General features: G+C 41.3%; 2 protein-coding genes across 11 annotated transcripts in view; one reads left to right on the top strand and one right to left on the bottom strand.

Annotated features, from left to right (window-relative positions):
- The window catches only part of HNRNPAB (heterogeneous nuclear ribonucleoprotein A/B), a 29,244-nt gene that overhangs the window by 5,585 nt on the left and 9,325 nt on the right, over positions 1–14,334 (top strand). For 2 of the 5 annotated variants that reach the window (XM_051794155.1, XM_051794153.1), the window contains exons 6-8: positions 365–473; positions 567–719; positions 798–882. In XM_051794155.1, the coding sequence (XP_051650115.1) occupies positions 365–473; positions 567–719; positions 798–868 (333 nt within the window). In that variant the 3' untranslated portion in view covers positions 869–882. Of the gene's footprint in view, positions 1–364; positions 474–566; positions 720–797; positions 883–1,136; positions 1,462–14,334 lie in introns of those variants that run through there. The other 3 variants (XM_051794154.1, XM_051794158.1, XM_051794156.1) reach the window with 3 other exon arrangements.
- On the bottom strand, positions 3,505–12,447 carry PHYKPL (5-phosphohydroxy-L-lysine phospho-lyase). Of its 6 annotated transcripts, XM_051794136.1 has the most exons (13): positions 12,065–12,369; positions 10,394–10,512; positions 9,465–9,624; positions 8,749–8,823; positions 7,858–7,966; positions 7,647–7,763; positions 7,358–7,440; positions 6,834–7,059; positions 6,398–6,552; positions 5,810–5,899; positions 5,488–5,618; positions 5,046–5,102; positions 3,505–3,684 (listed from the first exon to the last, which is right to left on the bottom strand). In XM_051794136.1, exons 1-12 carry the CDS (start codon positions 12,124–12,126, stop codon positions 5,050–5,052), a joined length of 1,380 nt encoding a protein of 459 aa, XP_051650096.1. In that variant the 5' UTR covers positions 12,127–12,369; the 3' UTR covers positions 3,505–3,684; positions 5,046–5,049. The 6 variants fall into 6 exon arrangements, with proteins under 6 accessions (XP_051650096.1, XP_051650098.1, XP_051650095.1 ...); XM_051794138.1 differs by having other exon boundaries at positions 3,505–5,102; positions 12,361–12,447; XM_051794135.1 differs by having other exon boundaries at positions 3,505–5,102.

Raw genomic sequence — 14,334 nt, 5'->3', positions numbered from 1 at the left:
AACCTCCAAGACAAGGCTGTTGCTATCAGACTTCACCTGAGCTGCACTGAATGAACAAGGCTCAGTCTTCCTGGCAGCCTACAGGAGTGGTGGCATCAGCACCTCTTCCATGGGGAGACTGATGGTAGGAATAGGCAGAATAAAATGCCCTTAAAGCAGTGGCCTCTTGGAAGGGCTGACAGTGACTTACCTTTGCCCAGGTGGCACAGTAACTGAGACACTTCTGCATTAGCACTGCTCACCTGGCAGGAGCACAGCGTGTCCACCTCCTTTGCCTCCAGAGGAACCTCTGGATTTCCCAGGAGCTCAGGGTGGGTGCTGCTGCTCTAAGACACATTACATACTCTTCCTTTTTTATTTTCAGTGCGAGATTAAGGTAGCACAGCCAAAAGAAGTGTACCAGCAGCAACAGTTCAGCAGTGGCGGAGGAAGAGGTAGCTATGGAGGAAGAGGCAGAGGTGGAAGAGGCGGCGGTAAGTACCACACACACTACTTTAGTATGGACACATTCTAAATAAGTTGTGTGTACTAAAATGGGATTTTGTGGATGGTTTTCCCTTCTATAGCTCAAAGTCAAAATTGGAATCAAGGTTATGGCAATTACTGGAACCAGGGTTATGGGAATCAAGGATACGGCTATCAGCAAGGTTATGGTGGCTATGGAGGCTATGATTATTCAGGATATGGGTATTATGGATATGGACCAGGCTATGATTACAGTAAGTAAAGAGAACTGTATTGGGTATAAGCAAACGTAACTAATTAGCAGTTTAATGCATTTGTTCTCTTGTTCATAGGTCAAGGCAGTGCAAATTATGGGAAGACACCAAGACGTGGTGGTCATCAGAATAACTACAAGCCATATTGATCAAACTTATTCAGGTATGCAGTGGCATGGTCTCTTTTGGAAAATGACTGCATAGGTTTTGTATACAATGCTGTAGATGGATACTTCAGTTCTGTACCAAATTTAACTTTACAATAAATTTCTATGGCCTGTTAAATGTGCATCTTACTTGGAAGAGCTCCCTGGAAATGTTTTACATGTTTAATACTTCAGATAACTAGTTGTCTAGACAGTGTGGTGTGTAAATTTCAGCATTGCTGAAGATATTAATTAATGATTTTATTAATAGGTTAAACTGAAACTGATTTTGAGGGTCTGCTTAAAGCTGCAGCTCTGCATCTAGGGACTGCCTCTTGGAGTTAACTATGGACTCTGCATTACTCCAGTTGTACAGAATGAGATGCATCTTAGGGAACCAGTGTCACTTTCCACCTTTTTATTTTGTATTGTTTTTGTGTCATACATTTCCTGTAATGGAAGTGTTAATTTTACTGTACTTTTTGGTACCTTTTTGGAATCTAATGTATTGTAAGGTATTTTACATGTGTTCTGATTCACCATGACATGGATATTGAAGCTATCCTAGCTTTTGAAATAAAAAAGGCGTAATCTAGTGTCTTGTGCCATTCTTCAGCTTATGTGTTAGTAAAACGCCAGTTCCTGTTCCCAGAACTTAGCTCATGGCAGTACCTTGATAGATGAAGAGTTGTGCTTAATGTTGTTAATCTTGAAACTAGAAGGCTGTGTTGGTAGTTGTGCTCACTTGCAGTTAAGTGGCAGCTGAAGCCTGCAGTGGCTTCTGCCTGGAGGTTGTGGAGGAGAGCTGAGGTGAGGAGCCCCAGCTGTTGAGGCTGTGCTGGTGAGCTGGTGGCTCTGCCCTAGGCAAGCACAGGGGCTCAGTGTAACTGTGTTGGTGTCTGCATTGGGCTCTGCTTGGAGGAGCCAGAGGTGTAGGTCTCAGGTAGGGCTTGGGAGCCTGGACAGCATTGCAGGAGGATGCCAAGAGGTGTGGAAGAAGCTGGGCTGCACTTCCTTCATGTTTCACTGTCTCGAGTCTGAGACTTGTCTACAAGTTGCTAATAGTATGTATATACCTGCCTTGAGAGGCAGGTTGGACAGACATTAAATTACCAATGCAAAGTTGAATTTTTGAAGCCTTTTTGTGTATCAGAAAAGGCTAAAAGAACTTCCACTACAGTTGTGGGTGGAAAAAAACATCTCTTTCTCTAGAGATGAGTGACCAGCTAGAAATAAGCTTTCCTTTTTTGAGTAGTTCACTATTTTAAGGCAGTAACTGTCATGTGATTTGCCTGTCTTGTTGTAGAATAGTCCCAGTCTCAGATTTATAAATAAGTAGCAAGCTCTGCTGCACAAAGTAAACTTCTAATATTTGTTGCAGTGATTAATTTAGGTTTTTTTCCTTTTAAAGATAAAACAGGACAATTTTTTTTCCCTTGTAATAAATTCTCTTTGATGCCCAGAATTGGAATCAAACCAAGTAACTAAGACAAGAAATAAACAGATGTTACTAGTGACCTTTTCAGGTTTTTTAGCAAGGGATGCAGCTATTTCTGCAGGGACTATAATCTGCTGCTCCCTGCTGGCTGTCCTTGAAAAGAAAAACTTGCTTGTAAAGTTAGAATCTCTCTGTAAGACTCTTACTGGGTTAAGTGGAAATCTTGAGCATTAAAAAAAAATGAATCAGATTTTAAATGTGATAGTTGAGAACTTTACAGCTTGACTTGTAACTTCAATCCCAACTTACTGACTTGCAAAAAAAAAATTTTGCAGACCACTGAAAGAAATGAGTACAGTATTTAAAAGTATTACTGTCTCAAGATGTAAAATTTCAGTGCTTTACTCTATTGCATACTTTTACTGGTTTTCCTGTGAAATAAGGGGTAGCAGACTATTTTTCTAGCAATCACCTGGCCCTCCAGTGGGAGGTTGGCACACTACCAGGATCATTCTGCTGCAGTCCTTCTGTGTCCTAGCAAGAGTTTGTCAGCTGGCTGTTACTGTGGTGGATTTTGGAAGTAGGTTCTCAGGTAATGCTTCCTTGACAGGTGATGAGGCCTTAGGCAGAATCTGATGACACTGGTACTTAAATGCAGAGCTGGCTTTTCCCTTTCTTCTTTGTATGAAAAGTTTATGATACAAAGAACATGTACTTGCCTGGTGAAAGCAAAGGCATGTACACAAGGTTGTTGTTTATGGCTATAATCTAATCTTAATTTCCTAATCCTGCTCGGATACTTCTTGAGGACAGACTTTGTACGAACTGGTTTGGGAACAGTGGCTCTCAGCTGCCTGTTCCTCATGCATTTGGTGTTAGGAATTTGGGACTGAAGTTTTTTGACTTAATCTGGTTGCTGAGACTGTTTGTTGAATATAGTGCTACCAGGGACCTTGTTATGACACTGGTGGCTGAGAGTGGTCAGGAGAGCCTGGGAAGGACTGGGTGTACTGGCAGCTAGACTGGTGTTTGCATAGGCAGCTGGAGGTGTAAACGAATGAGGGAACCCCTTGGGTCATCCTAACCTGAAAGAGCATGAATTTAGAAATTGTAGTTTATAGTAGCCATTAGAAGGATACTCCTTTATAATCAGTTTTAGATACAACTGCTTTAAATAAAAGGCAATTCCACACTGCCAGAATTGAGACAAGCTCTTGTAAAATTTATTTCTCCTAAAGATTTTACTAAAAACAAGATAACTGAAAATAACAAAATCAAAGGTGACTTATCTGATCTAAGACATGCTAGGATGAAGATTAAATGTGCATTATTATAGTAGAATAATGTTTCTTAGTAGTAGATCTTGACCATTGTTTGAAACCTATGGAAAGAAAATAATGTCATGTTTTTTTGTAAAAGTATCATTAAAAGAAATCTACTTCATTGCCTCATTTTCACTTACATTATATGTAAGTGTCTTACTAGTACTGTACTTAGTAAGAGCCTTTTTGCATTCTTGGTTTCCTGTAGAGAATAAAAGCATTTTTCTTGCTTAGTTTAGATTACAGACAAGCACATTAAGTCATTAGGCCTCTAAGTTACACTGGCACTGTTAAGTAATCTTTCTGTTCCTAAGAATAAGTAGTATAAACAGCTGTATGTCTTTCCATTAACTTGCTAAATAAAATATTAACACATTTTTCTTGTGCCTGCTATACTAATATTACACTGCACTAAAAGCACATTTCTCCTTAGCTCAGGGCTGTAGCACTGTGAACCTCATGGTGGTTGAGACCACCAGTGATTACAGGATCACAATGATCACATCAGGTACATTCCTGTCTGCTGTCTAGAGTTTTACTAAACATGGGGTTGTCTTTTAGTCTTAGGTTGAACAAGTACTAAATGGACCAAAGGGTGTTGTTATCAAGGTGTAACTCTAAGTGTACACTGTACTCATGAGTGTGTGGCAAACTTAAGTTGCAGATAGATGTCCTCTCTCAGCAACCTATGGAGGGACCTCAACAGATGAGGACTTAGGAGGCTTTAAAGACTTAACAGGACTCAGTCTTACTCTGGTGCCCCCAAACCTCTGACTGTAGGGGTAAATCGATGCTTAAGCCTGAGATACCATCCATGAGCCTGAAATGATCCCAACAAGTAGGGAAAAATGCTCAAGGGAACAGAAGGCAATACTATTTCCAAGTCAGATGTTAAGTAAAACACAAAAGCACCACTTACAGCTCTTCACAAAACTTTTAGCATAAGTGGAGGATCCCAAATTGTGGGATGCAGATGCCCTGACTGGCAGGCAAGGGGAGATCTGCTGAGAGGTACTTATGCAGCTGGACCAGCTTCTGTCTGGAGATAATGGCACTGAGCATAAAGGCTCTGTGTGTTGATGTGCATGTCGTTTGCATGCCAAGGGTTAAACCAGTCACTCTGAGAGCTTCCCAGACCAGCACAGCATGCTGTGGGGGTAGTCATGTCTGGGACATGTTGGACCTGGCTTAGAAGCAAATGAGCACACACACTGTTACTGGGAGTGTCAGCCTCTGATAGAAAGGAGCTGTGAATGCCAGATGTGCACAAGTCTGGGCCATGCCATGAGATTGCCTGAAATTCCTGCAAACTAACTTCAAGTAAAAGCACCTCTGAGGAGGCTTTACTCTGACAATGCCTGTGAAGTTACGTATAGGAATCTTGGCTTTTAAATAGTACTGTGTGACTAGAGATAAATACCTGCTCAGGTAGAACAAGTAGATGTTTTCTGTTGGTTCAGATGTCCTTTTTCCATATCTGGAGAGACAATAAGCAACAATTTAGCAAAGTCACGACTTTGAGACAAGGCTTTGTACTAACTTTGTTAGTGCTAAGTGTATAGAAATTGTATAAAAAGCTAAGTGGCAAAGGCACACAGATTATGGCTTTTGAGAATATTTGGACAGTTTTTACCAGCTGCCCTTGTTCAGATAGGTAAACTCTTAAACCTCAGCCAGAGCAAAGCTGTTTTAAGAGGCATGTGCTGCATCTGTGGAGGAAATAGTTTTGTTAGAAAACTTCAAAACAGAGTAATTTAGAAGAGAAGGTTCACCATCTGCCATCTTGGCTGTATTGTGCCTATTTTGCCTTTGAGGCAGTTCAACAACCACCCTCTATTTTTGAGGGTTTTGATCAGTTCTACCTGTTAGTATCTTGTCCATTGTTTCCACAACAAATTTTGCATCCTCCATATTGAAGCACATTGGGGGCTTGAATTTCAGCACATTTCTTCCTGGTCCATCTGTACTCAGTAGAATATATTCTTCCTTAAGTCTGGAAAGAGCAATAACAAAGAATGATTTTTACCTTTGCATGTAGTTCAGAAGAACTTGCAAGCTCCAGCATGGAGGCTGTCACACAGTGCCTTTCCCCACTGACTGGTTTTTTGGCCAGATTGTTGTATTGTAGTTTGTAGTTGTGTCCTTGCCTCCCACACTGAGGAACTCCATGACTGTCCCATGTACCTTGTTATCAGATACTCTGCTTCTGCTGGGGCTGGGGTCCTTTCTGCTTGGTCCTTGATTAAGTCCACTCCAATGAATAAGCCACAACCCCTTTAAAAGAAATAAAACCAGTCACTCTGTGTCAGAGGAAGGAACTGCAAGTGAACTAAAAACCAGGTTTTGGTAAGACCAGACCTTAACTGCATGAGAGTTACCTGATGTTTGGCTACTGATAGAAGAGGTTTTGCTGTTTTGAAGAAATGTGGTAATACAGTATAGACTTCTGTCTGCTTAGAATGGCAGCACAAGACAGGATGTTAAGCATGTTTTCCATCTAGCTCATCACTTTTGTACTTTGTGCACTTGACATAAAAGTTCAAACAGGAAAGTGAACTCCTCTAGTAGCTAATAAATTGATAAAACAGTACTGACCCAGTGGCAAAGTATAAGAGACTTTTGATAAGCTAAAGATTAAAATAATCTAATGTACAGCAGGCTGTTTATTTTTGCTGAAAACACAAATTTAATTTCTCAAAACATCTGTTGGACTGAGCTGTTTGACTGCACCAAATAAAAAAGTAGCTAAAAATGTAAAGAAGGCACTGATACCTGACATCACCAATGATGGGATGCTTGATTTGCTGCTCCTTGAGTAGCTTCATCAAGAAGTTGCCTACCTCTGTGGCATGAGCCTGAAGGTGTTCCTTCTCAATCACATCTAACACAGCTAATCCAATCGCACATGAAACAGGGTTTCCACCAAACTGAGCTCAGGAAAGGAGCACACAGAGCCAGGGAAAGGGAAGAGAGATGCAATGGGGTCACTGAAAGTGTAGCCTCAGTGATACAATGAGCATACTACCACTTTTATCAGATGGAGTCAGTAAAGAGTCATATATCAGAAAGACAGAGATAGATAGAAATAATACAGTAACACAGTTACTGTTTAGTAACTGTGTGATAAATATTAATAAAATATTACTAAATATTAATAACAACACTGCATGATTAATTTTTAAGAGAGTTTGGGCAGCTCTTTACTTACTGTATTAAAATACTCCACTCCTGTGGCTGCAAACGTTTCTGCAATTTCCTTTGTTGTTGCCACACAGGCAAGAGGGTGCCCATTTCCTATTGGTTTCCCCATAGTGACAATGTCAGGTATAAAGTCTTCTCCCTGAAGCTGGAATGCCCAGAAGTGCTTCCCAACTCTGCCAAAGCCAACCTGAATTTCATCAGCAATAAATACACCTCCTGCCTTATGCACATGCCTGTAACAGAACAGATTTTACTGTCTCTTAAGAGGAAAGAGAACGTAATATTTACTGATTAAGAACATGCAGAAAGCATTAGTTGGCAAACTTTCAGGAAACAAACTTGTACAGGCCTATGTTCTAGATCATGTGTTTAAAAACAGGTCTTTGCCATACAAAGTTCACATTCTAACATGAAGGCTTAGGTAGTTTCCTGCCTATCAGGCTATTTATTACAGCAGGCAGAGAAGTTCTCTCTTATCTATATTTAGCAAGTATGTTAAATTAAAAAGCTAAGGTAATAAATGACACTTACTGTGCAACCTTTTGAAAATAACCTGCTGGTGGAATGATTTGACCTCCCACGCTTGGTAGAGATTCAACAAAAAATGCAGCAATCTGAAACACAGGTAGCATGTGATGTTTGAACAGAGTAGAGAAACTTGTGGAGCAAGCTCTTTGTCCTTAGATGGTTTTTGCATTATTATGTGATCTTTTCTTTTTGACAAGCCCATACCACTTAGCTCAGTAACCCTAAATGGCATTGACAGTCAGGCACATTCATTTCTAAGGCAAAACAAGTGGTTAAGAAAGTAACTTTTTACCTTTCTGCCTCTCTTATGTGCACGCTCAATAATATTTTTCACTTCATCAGCATAAGCTGTCACTGAATCTTCGTGGTCTTCTCTGTAAAGTCCTCTGTATGTGTCTGGAACAGGAGCCTATGCAAAGGAACAATACCCTGTATTCAATATATCATAAATATAACTTCATTAAATTGACAGGTAATTGATAGATATAGGCTGAAGTACATACCACGTGGACCCATTCCTTTTGTCCTTCTAGATTTCTGAATTTATATGGGCTTATGTCAATCAAAGATGTCAGATGTCCATGGTAAGCACTTAAAAAACAATTGGCAGAACTAAACAGTAATTTCCTTAGTATCAAGAGTTCTTCAGGATTAGCATTACAGATAGTGAAGAGTATCTAGGTTCTGTCCCTTGGTAGGAAATAGTCACTTAAGCTGAGCTCTGCAGTTTCTATCAAGCTTAGTACTTATGTGGATTTTTGTTGGTGTATCTGAATATAAGGGATGCAGAAGGACAGGACTGGTCACTGGTGTGCCTGCACTGGTGACTGGAATCACAGCAGGGTAACTCAGGAGCAGTATTACAAGACTGCAGAAGAACTGGAAGGGCCTATTTTTGAATATCCTCCAACGATGGAGCTGCCAGTGTCTGTGGGCATCCTATTCTAATATTTGACCATCTTCATGGTAAAAGATTTCTTCCTATGTCTCATCAAAATTCCTCAGGTTTCAACTTCTGTCTTAGGTCTTCTTTTTGTCACTACACATCTTCAGGCCTGGCTCTTATCTTTTTTGCTCCTTCCCTTGGGACAGCTGTAGTTGCAGTAAGATCTCCCTGGCTGTCTCTTGCAGCTGAACAAATCCAGTCCCTCTTACTCCTGTGGCTCCCTACCCACTGTGCAGGTCACTGCTGGCCTCCCTCCAGCTGTCTCTGTACTGGGGAGCCCAGCCATAGTTCTCTGAGCTGCTCTCACAAATACTGAACAGAGAGAAAAACTACTCCCCTCAGCTTCCAGGTTAGTCTTTCTACCACAACAGGATTTCAGAAATGCTCTAAGCATGGGCTGAAACTGAGCCTTGTACCCCAAAGTAGATAAAACTGCCAGTGCACTTACTGATCTAACACGATGACATCCTCATGTTTTGTGTACTGTCGTGCCAACCTCAGGGCAAGATCATTAGCTTCAGAGCTGCAATTGAAAAATTCAGTAAATGTTTCACTGAGGATATGTCCTGAGTTCTGAAAACTGAACCTCCCTCGCAGTGCTGTCCGTGTCTGCAAAGAACAGACAGAACTCAATGCATGTTTTGCTCAGATCCCTTAGGAATTGGCACCAATTAGGCAGGAGTGCCCACCAGAACAGAATCCACCTTAAAAAGCTCAGTGCAGAAACTACTTTGGAAGCAGTTTGGGGTTTTTTTTCCCAGCTGTACCTTGCTTGAGATTATGACCCCTTTCCCCCTACCAGCAGAAATAATGCATTGGTACATTTAATTTTGGTTATAACTCCCAAGTCAGAAGACAAGTCAGACCAGAAACTAATACAGTAAATATTTCCATTGCTGTTTTGTAGTCCAAGGCATTATAAATAGAATAAACCCCTTCTTAAATAAAGCACTAGTTTAGTTCCCGGGTAGAGAGCTTGCTAAGTGCAAACCTCAGTCAATGAACTTCTGAAAATAAGCATTTTCTCTGAAAACCAGCACCCCAAACAATGTCAGTATGGAGTCACCCACCACACCATGCAATTGGCTGTTGATAAGCAAGTGTTGTACTTGTTTGTATATACCCAGTAAAACCCCAGTATCAATTCTGACGTACCCAACTTACCCAGAATTCAAAAAATAGAAGATGCATAATTTCTCAGGTAGCGTTTTTGAAAGTCTCTCTGCATAATCAACCAAGTTGTCATGAAGATAGCGAGAATTTGTATTTAACAATTGATTCTGTTCATGGGCTGCTTTAACTATATCGGGGTGACAGTGCCCAACTGCAAGAGAATGTGGAGAGTGGTTTGAGAGTTCTTCCCTGCTGCCCACATTGTTCATTCACATACCAACTTAATACTTTTATGATGACTGTAATTTCCTCAGTGGGGCCTTAATGATATTGTCAGCAGAAGACAATGTTGGTACACCTTGTAAAAACATGTTTTTGCCCCTCAGAAGGTCTGAAGTTGCCTGCTACTGTCCTTTAAGATTTGTAGTTAGTACTGAGAATTGACATGTTGAAACAAATAGTGTCTGATTTAATACTTAGATTTAGACATTTACATAATTTAGGAGTTTGGGAACGTGTTTTACCATCAAAGAAGTACTAGTCCTGGTAGGGCTTAGGTTTGAGAGTTTTCAAATACTGTAAGAAAGCAGCAATTACTCAGTAATACACAATTAAGGCACCACACTGAGCAGTAGTCCTGTGACTGTACACTTATCAGTAACTTTTACAAACACAACAAAATGTAATTTGTTAGTTTTACAGGGAGGTGCTTTACTTGAGCTTCCATGGAAAAAAATCTGAATGTTTTAGATATGTTTCTAGGAAAACAGAACAGGGAGCAATTCTGGAGAGCACATTTACACACAAAGAAATTCAAACAAACCATATTCCCTGGAACTACAGGCTCAAGAAAGATTCCTTCCACTTTTCCAATTAAACACCCCCCCCCCCCAGCACAGTGGAACAGTGGCAAAAGTACTGATTGTTCCTTGTTCTGCTTAGAACAACACAGCATCAAATAACATTTGACTTTAGCTTACCGTGAGCAACGTTGTTTATGCAGTCAAGGTATTGTCTTCCATCCTCATCATACATATATTGGCCTTTTGCCTTCACAATCTTCACCGGATCATTAGAGAAAAACAGCTTGCAGGAAGACCTGTAACAGGCATCAGAAAGCAAAATAAATCTTAGTGAGTTTAGTTTATCCTGCTGGTGATATTTTCAGTTCAGTCAGTTAATAAAGAGACAGACATTTCCCGTCTCTGTGGGCATGTGCTGTCATCCTGCTTCTGGCCCCTAAATGAAAGGCCTTGGGCTCTAAAACAATTCAGATTTTGTTTAGATTTACAGGGAAAACCCCCAGAACTGAAAATCCTTCTCTAGAAGTCTAGCCACAGCACACAACAGAACTCACCTCTGTCATTTCATCCTGTCTTTACTGTGACTCCTTACCTTACTCTGCCCTTCTCGTTCTGAAACCCTCTTTGGTGTCTCTTATCTTGTAATTGTTTTTATGATGTTCTTGCTATTGCCAAGGTCCTGATTTTCCAGAGAGTTTGGTGCAGGTGATTTTTACAGCTGTATAAAGCTTCACTTACCTTATTTAAAACACTCAGTGATATTATAAGGCTGAGTCTGCTTAAGTGCATTTGTTTTATTTCACTTTTTAAACCGACTTCCAAACAAGTGAAATTGAGACGTCTGTCAAAGTAGGAGCTGCAGAGATTTGACTCTGAATGGCAATGCCAAACTTCCATAGTGCATTTACTAAAAGATTGCTTATACAGAAATGATTTGACTGTGATTACAAAGCTATTGTCAAATGGACAACAAAAAACAATGATACAGTGAACAGCTGCCTCACTATCCCTCCCTTACAGGAATCCAATACTCTCTGTGTGAGCTGGCACAGAATGGTAAAACAGTCGGGGTTTCTTTTGTTACCCTGACTGTTCAAAAGATGCTAAGAAAGTGCTTCCAGAGGCTGGGTCTTTGTCACCAGTGGTAGGGCAAAGCACCTGGAAAAAAGATTAAATACCTGGAGTGGTATTTTTCAGGTGTGTGTAACTGGCACATTTCTAATTCCAGCATTTACTTTCAGCCCAACTTCTGGATTTATAAAACACGTAAAAGTAGCCTTATAGTTTTTTAATATATATGATATGAAAGTATTCCTAAAGTTAAATACAGTTGTGTGCTGCCTTTCCTGGTGGTCATTTACACAACCAAGACTTTTTTAGGTTGGTTAAAAAACCACCAAGTAATTGGAAGTTTGGAAGTGAGTCCTGTACTCCACTCTCTCAAAGTGGGCAGCAATATTTTGTTAATTATTTGTTAACACCACGTTTTTGGTGTACTAAGTTTTCTCATAGACTGGCTGTAACAGCAGGGGAGCCAAAGCCCCTCTCCCGGCCCAGCACGGCCTGGCAGCCCCAGCCGTGCTCCGCCGGGCTCGCAGGAAACGCTTTCTAAGCAGTTTAGAGTCTACACCGGCACGCTCGGTATCATACGGGTTTTATACTTGAGTTTCGTAATCCCCCTCCTTAAGAAAGGCTAATTACCGTTAATTACCCACGGTAATTACCCCGGTGCAGCGGTGCCGGGCTCAGCGCGGCCCCGGCCATGGCGCTGCCGCGGGCTCGGCCCCGCTCCCGCAGCCACGTCAGGCGGCAGCGCCCGCCCGTGCCGGGCCCGCCCGCAGCACTCACCCGATGAGCCGCCGCCGCTGGGACAGGGTCTGCTGCCGGGAGCGCGGCTGGGCCGCCCGCATGGCCGGGGGACCGGGCCGGGCCGGGCCGGGCGAGGACGGAGCAGAGGGCAGGGCAGGGCAGAGCGGGGCAGAGCGGGGGAGCGGCCGCCTCCCGCGGGGGCCGGGCCGTGAGGGGAGGGCGGGCCCGGGACTCGGGCACTGCCCGCCCTTATCGCCGAGCACAGCCCCGGCAACACCCCGGCACGGCTGGGGCGGCCCAGGGTCGGGAGCGGGTGTGAATCACCTGGAACTCACCTGGCCGCGGGGATGGCGCTCCCCTCACGGGCAGCAGCGCCCGGCGGGGTCCCCTCAAACCACTCACCTCACACACCGCCGGGTTCGGAGCCGCATCCAGCCCCAGGTCCCTCTGGGTTACAGCCTCTTCAGGACCATTAGTGCAGCTATAGCACTCTTCTTTTGAAATACACGCCGAGGAAGTGTCTTTTACGGTTGAGAATAATTTGAGGGGTTAGCCTGGGTGTTAGAAGTGAAGTAATTGTTCAACACGTGCTTGACTATTTAAGCAAAAGTAAAACCAACCATTCATATGTTGTACCTCTGTGTTTGGTCGGTGGCAGATAAAAGCAGACCTGACAGATGACTCCTTAAAAGCCAATCCTAGGACAGGCAGTAGTTGGGATTAAAAGAGGAAATGCTGTCGTCAGATTAGAATGGTTATTCCTCTGTTCCTGTTTGACTGGAATTACCTAAAGAAAAACAGGGAGATAACCAGAAGGGAGGTTCTGGGATGGGTTTTCTGCTGCTGTGTAGGTGTTGTATTCCATGATACAAATTCATGAACTTAGCCAGATTCATTCTAAAAAATGCCACCTTTTTTCCCTTCCAAGTACCTGTTCACATTTTTTTGCTGACAACATCTGTTATGATGTTTTTCTAAACAGAGCAGACTTTTAAAACGACACTTGACAGACTTTGCTGACTAGCTATAGCCACCAAAATCATCTCTAGTCACAACTACTTGATAAGCACAGGAGCAATTTAAACTTTGTGTAATATGGAGAATGCTAAACCAAATTGCTATGCACTTAAAAGTTAGATTGAATTTAGGAAGTCAGACCCAGTTGTTTCATAGAAGTCAGGTTTAAGTAACAAAAGACAGTGGAGAAAAATATAATAATGACTGTTAATCTTTATTTGAACTCTTGTCTGGTTAAGATATTTACTGGCTATTTATAATAACAACCTGAACATTTACAATTTGGAAAGTTTACTCTTGGTTACAAATGCAGAGTTCATTATACATATTCACACAACTGCAAAAGTAATCTGTACAGAGAGACCATTTTTAAAAATCTAGTCTTTGCTTTTATTAAAAAAAAAAGCACAAGAAAAATTATTTTTTGAGGTCTCAAGGTAATGTATTGTCCATTACAGCTTTAAACTAGAAATACATGATGCAGTACTAATTAATACCATTTTAACATGTTAAAACAATGGATAAGAAATACTGTTATTAATGCCTTCATTTTTAAAGTAGTTGTTCCCCAAAGAAATGAGTAAATAGAATACTTTTCATGGCACATACATGATTAAAAAAAAATCACAAAAAGTTTGCAAGTAGAGGTGTTAAGTACATTTTCTGTATTTTTAATATCTATATATAGATTTAGTCAGCTTTGTATAGAATACCATGTAAATACATTCAAAACAAAACTAATTTTGGCAAGGTGTCCAAACTGCACACACACAATCAGCCCTTTCTCCTCTGAACAGCCTCCCTGGAGTGATGCAACCACTCCCATAAATGAGGGACACTTGCATAACGTGGTAGAGGATTAAACTCTATCAGCATAATTTCAAAACAAATATGGGCAGAGAAGGCACACATTGCATGTATTTTTCTACAAATAAGTAACATTTTCAGTCAGATTTTAAGTAGCAGCAGGTACAGTTTTTCAAATGTTAGTGTACATGCAAGTTTTGTAATATTTCTATGTCCAAAGTAAGGGATATAGAATGAACATAGAGCAGGTTTTGACTGTGGTATTTTGTGCTGAACTTTCCTCATACTGAATTTTTTTGATTGGATTTTTGGATAGCAGAAAAAGAACTCCAAATAGTAACACAAAAAATAGCTATGTTATGAAATTGTCTGTAAAACTGCACTCTATGAAACAAACCAGCAAACACAACAGGACTCCAGCTCCCATTCTACGTGATGGCAGTTTACTACCTCTTGTACTAAATTCACAAAATTCAGTGGGTAAC

The sequence above is a fragment of the Manacus candei genome, unplaced genomic scaffold (genome assembly GCF_025592945.1).
Source record: "Manacus candei isolate 608988 ecotype Guabito, Panama unplaced genomic scaffold, ASM2559294v1 h1tg000037l, whole genome shotgun sequence".
Classification (NCBI taxonomy): domain Eukaryota; kingdom Metazoa; phylum Chordata; class Aves; order Passeriformes; family Pipridae; genus Manacus; species Manacus candei.
Note: the sequence above shows the minus strand (reverse complement) of the source record. Positions and strands in the feature narration are given on the sequence as shown.